The 5,064-nt window shown below is 47.5% G+C and overlaps 1 protein-coding gene across 1 annotated transcript in view; it reads left to right on the top strand.

Annotated features, from left to right (window-relative positions):
* TRIM63 (tripartite motif containing 63) overlaps window positions 1-5,064 on the top strand; it is a 23,639-nt gene that overhangs the window by 16,119 nt on the left and 2,456 nt on the right. The window contains exon 8 of the mRNA XM_008065184.1: window positions 3,945-4,019. Within this exon, the coding sequence (XP_008063375.1) occupies window positions 3,945-4,019 (75 nt within the window). The remainder of the gene's footprint in view (window positions 1-3,944; window positions 4,020-5,064) is intronic.

The following is a 5,064-nucleotide window of genomic DNA, read 5'->3' on the forward strand; positions in this document are numbered from 1 at the left end:
TGAGACTCCAACTCAAAAAAAAAAAAAAAAAATTAGACAGGCATGGTGGTGTGAGCCTGTGGTTCTAGCTACTTGGAAAGTGGAGGTGAAAGGATTGCCTGATCCCAGTAGGTCGAGGCTGCGGCGGCTGTGAGCGCAGCCTGGGTGACAGAATGCGACTCCAACTCAAAAAAAAAAAATTGCATGGATGTAAAAACTTCAGTCTTTTTAAAGCTTATTTTTTCCAATAAAGGCAACACGAATTATTTTGATGAAATGTAAAATCTTTGTTTCCAGACTGGGTGCAGTGGCTCAAGCTTGTAATCCCAGCACTTTGGGAGGCCAAGGCAAGAGGACTGCTTGAGCTCAGGGGTTTGAGACCGGCCCGGGAAATTTTTGTGGTTTTTTTTTTTTTTTTTTTGAGTTGGAGTCTCACTCTGTCGCCCAGACTGGAGTGCAGTGGCCGCTCCCGGCCACCGCAGCCTCGACCTGCTGGGCTCTGGCGATCCTTCTGCCTCAGCCTTTCAAGTAGCCAGAATTACAGGCATGCGCTACCACGCCCGCTGATTTTTTTATTTATTGTAGAGATGAGGTCTCACTGCCCAGGTGGGTCTTGAACCCGCGGGCTCAGGCAGTCCATTCACCTCAGCCTCCCAAAGGCGCGGGATTACAGGCTGAGCCACCGAGCCTGGCTCAGCCCTGGAAACTTAATGAGACCTCCTCTGTACAATAAATCAAAAAAATTAGCCCAGTGTGGTAACGCATGCTTGTAATTCCAGCTATCTGGAAGACTGAGGTGGAAGGATCACCTGAGCCCAGCTGGTCGAGGCTGTGGTGGCCTGGAGCGTCCACTGCACTCCAGCCTGGGCAACAGAGAGAGACTCCAATGCAAAAAAAAAAAAACAAAAAAAAAAACTCTTGGTTTCTAAAGCCAGTTACCAAAAAGGGAAAGAAAACCTTTCATAATGTAATTGCTTCTCTTTATGGGAAACCCATTTAGATAAACTGGAAGTCACTAAACCTGTTTTAAAAAAAAAACTTGCCTGGGCGCCATGGCTCACACCTATTATCCTAGCACTTTGGGAGGCCGAGGTGAGAGGATTGCCTGAGCTCACAGGTTCAAGCCATTCTAGGCAATGTGGTAAGAACTAATCTCTGCAATAAATCAAAAAATTAGCCGGGCATGGTGGCACATGTCTGTAACTCCAGTTACTTGGAAGGCTGAGGCGGAAGGGATCACCTGAGCCCATCAGGTCGAGGCTGCGGTAGCCATGAGCAGTGTGCCACTGCACTCCTGGAGGACAGAGTGAAACTCTGACTCAAAAAAAAAAAAAAAGAATACTTGACTAAATCCGACACGGGAAATGTGTATCCAGGGTCACGTGTGAACATTATATTATAGAAGTACCATTAAACCAGCTCTAAGTAGAGGAATACATGACTCTGAGGAACAACATAAGAATTTGTCAATTACATTGAAAAGTTTGGATATATCAAGAAAGGCTAAGGGTAGAGTATTAAGTTACACTGGAGAAAAACATTACTTTTCTAGATCTTTATGATAAAACATTTTATCATCAACAGTTAGAACTGGAGAGAGAACAAAAAGTTACAAGAGCTGATAAAAAAAGTGGAAGGAGAGAGTTATTATCTCATGCCCTCTCTAAGGGAGGAAAAGTTGAACGACAGTAGAATTTGAGCTTCTGAGTTGCAAGTCTGAAAAGTTTTCAAAAAAGAAGCAGGTCATAGAATTAAAAATCAAAACCTCTTGTAATTTTAGTAAGAGTAAGTCAATACTTTGTGTTATTTACTTATTTTTTGAATCAGAGTTTCACTCTGTGTCCTAGGCTGGAGGGCAGTGGCATACTTACGGCCACACTAGCATCAACCTGCTGAGCTCAGGCGATTCTTCCGCCTCAGCCTTCCAAGTAGCTGAACTACTCTGCCTGGCTAATTTTTTGATATATTGTAGAGATGGGGGCGGGGGTCTCTCCAAGTTGCCCAGGCTGGTCTCGAACCCTTGGACTCAGGCAATCCTCTCACCTTGGCCTCCCAAAGTGCTGGGATTATAGGCATGAGCCCCTTTATCTGGCTTCAGGCAATCCTTCTGCCTCAACCTCCCAAGTAGCTGGGACTACAGGCATGCCACCACACTTGGCTAGCATATATATAATTATATTATGTATATATACATATGAGACAAGCTCTTGCTATGTTGCCTAGGCCGATCTTGAACTTCTGGGTTCAAGTAATCCTCCCACCTTGGCCTCCCAAAGTAGTAGGATTATAGATATGAGTCATAGCGCCCGGCCTATTGTACACTTTATATGTTCTAGGTACTAAGCCCTTGACATAAATTCTATTTATTTATTTATTTATTTATTTGTGTCAGAGTCTCACTCTGTTGCCCAAGCTGGAGTGAAGTAGCATGATCATGTCTCACCACAGCCTTGACCTCCTGGGCTCAGGTGATTCTTCCATCCCAGCCTCTTGAGTAGTTGGGACTATAGGCATATGCCACCATCTCTGGGTAATTTGTTTGATTGCTTTGTAGAGATGAGGTCTCATTATATTGCCTAGGCTGGTTTCAAATTCCTGACCTTAAATAATCCTCCCGCCTCAGCCACCCAAATTGCTGGGATTACAGGTGTGAGCAACTGTGTCCAGCCAATTCTTTTTTTTTTTTCTTGAGTTGGAGTCTCACTCTCGCCCAGACTGGAGTGCAGTGGCCGCTCTCGGCCACCGCAGCCTCGACCTGCTGGGCTCCAGCGATCCTTCCGCCTCAGCCTTCTGAGTAGCCGGAATTACAGGCGCGCGCTACCACGCCCGGCTAATTTTTTTATTTTATTGTAGAGACGAGGTCTTGCCTGCCCAGGCGGGTTTCGAACCCGTGGGCTCGGGCAATCCACTCACCTCAGCCTCCCAAAGGCGCGGGATTACAGGCTGATCCACCGAGCCCGGCATGCCCAGCCAATTCTATTATTTAATACAACTGTATGAGATAGGTTCTGTTATCATCTCCATTTTGTAGTTGAGACATCCAAAGCTAAGAGTGAGTAAGCAGCTTGTTCAAGGCCACACAGCTAGTAAGTAGTCCACGCAGATTCCACTGAGAACTATCAAGCTCACAGACTCTTGTGAGGATTATATGAGACAATGCGGACACAACACTTAGCACAATACTTGACACATAGTAAGACCTCAGCATATGCTGTTATGAGTAGTAATTGTGATCATGATTAAAAACAACAAAACTCCCTGGGTTATGCACTGCTCCCAGTTACTTGGTTGGAATTTTAGCTGTCATTTTGGATACACTCTTGACAAAAGCTCTGACTCTGTATTGGCCTTCCCAGGGTCCCCCAAAATTAAAAAGGTGGCTTGGGAGAGGGCTGGGGAAGGGGCATGTTCTCTATTCAAGCTTGAAGGTGGCATCCCAAGTATGAGAAAGTGAGGACATGGGATGTAGCTCAGTCACTGTCCCTCTGGGGCCCAGCTTCAGAGAGCAGACATGGCCCCAGAGGTGATCTCCACCCCACAGCCACCCCTTTGTAGACTAAGAAATGAGGAAAACAGGAGAGGAGGTGCTGATCTCAAAGGACAGCCTTCTGATTGCTGAGACTCAAGTTTTTGTCTGGTTCTCCATATGTTTTCTGAGAGATATACAGAAGCACCAAGTGTGCTTCCTCCAAGGGCTGTCTCTGGTCACTGGCAGAGGAGGTGACAGAAGCTCCTGCTGCTCCCGGGACAAAGGGCCTTTTGGGCCTCTCTCCCTTGGAAGGAGGGCAGGGGATCCTGGGAGCAGGGCCTCTGGGCAGCTTGGGTTTGGCAAGCCCATTGCCTCCTGGGCCACTGCTGTCTTTGTGTGGCCATTTGGCACTGACTGCTCTCTCCAGCCTGGCTCTCCTTCGAGAGGGTCCTCTGAGGAACCAGCCCCATCCTAACACAATTGCTCTTTGTCACAGATGAGGAGGAGGAAGAGTTCAATGAAGAAGAAGAAGATCAGGAGGAGGAAGAGCCCACAGAACGGAAGCAAGAAGGTAAGAAATGCATCTACCTACATTCATTCATTCCCTCATTCATTCCACAACAACACGAGATACCTACTGTTGCAAAGTGCTGGGCTAGACGTTGGGAAAGATACTTAGTCCTGCTCCCAGTATGTGTTTGATTGATTGATTGATTGTCTGTTGAGTTGGAGTCTCACTCTGTCACCCAGGCTGGAATACAGTGGCACGCTGCTCACGGCCACAGCAGCCTTGACCTGCTGGGCTCAGATGATCCTTCTGCCTCAGCCTTCCAAGTAGCTGGAACCACACACCCAGTTAATTTTTTGATTTATTGTAGAGATGAGGTCTCGCCAAGTTGCCGAGGCTGGTCTCAAACCCCTGGGCTCAAGCAGTTCTCTCTCCTAGGCTTCCCAAAGTGCTGGGATTACAAGCTTGAGCCACCGAATCTGACCAGGAAATTGCTTTTTTTTATTTAGTTGGAGTCTCACTCTGTTGCCCAGGCTGGAGTGCAGTGGCACACTCACGGCCACCACAGCCTTGAACTGCTGGGCTCAGGTAATCCTTTCGCCTTAGCCTTCCAAGTAGCTGGAACTACAGGCATGCACCACCAAGTCTGGCTAATTCTTTTTTGTTTTATTGTAGAGATGAAGTCTCCCCAAGTTGCCTAGGCTGGTCTTGAACCCATGGGCTCATGCAATCTTCTCACCTTGGCCTCCCAAAGTGCTAGGATTATAGGCCTGAGATTATTTTTAATGATAAAAAAGGAGACTTCTTTTCTTTTCCTTTTTTTTTTTTTTTTTTTGAGTTAGAGTCTCACTCTGTTGCCCAGACTGGAGTGCAGTGGCCGCTCCCAGCCACCGCAGCCTCGACCTGCTGGGCTCCGGCGATCCTTCCACCTCAGCCTTCCGAGTAACTGGAATTACAGGCACGCGCTACCACGCCCGGCTGATTTTTTGATTTATTGTAGAGATGAGGTCTCACTGCCCAGGCGGGTCTCGAACCTGCGGGCTCAGGCAATCCGCTCACCTCAGCCTCCCAAAGGCGCGGGATTACAGGCTGAGCCACCGAGTCCGGG

Source organism: Carlito syrichta, unplaced genomic scaffold (assembly GCF_000164805.1).
Source record: "Carlito syrichta isolate Samal-C Ts95f unplaced genomic scaffold, Tarsius_syrichta-2.0.1 Scaffold308186, whole genome shotgun sequence".
Taxonomy (NCBI): domain Eukaryota; kingdom Metazoa; phylum Chordata; class Mammalia; order Primates; family Tarsiidae; genus Carlito; species Carlito syrichta.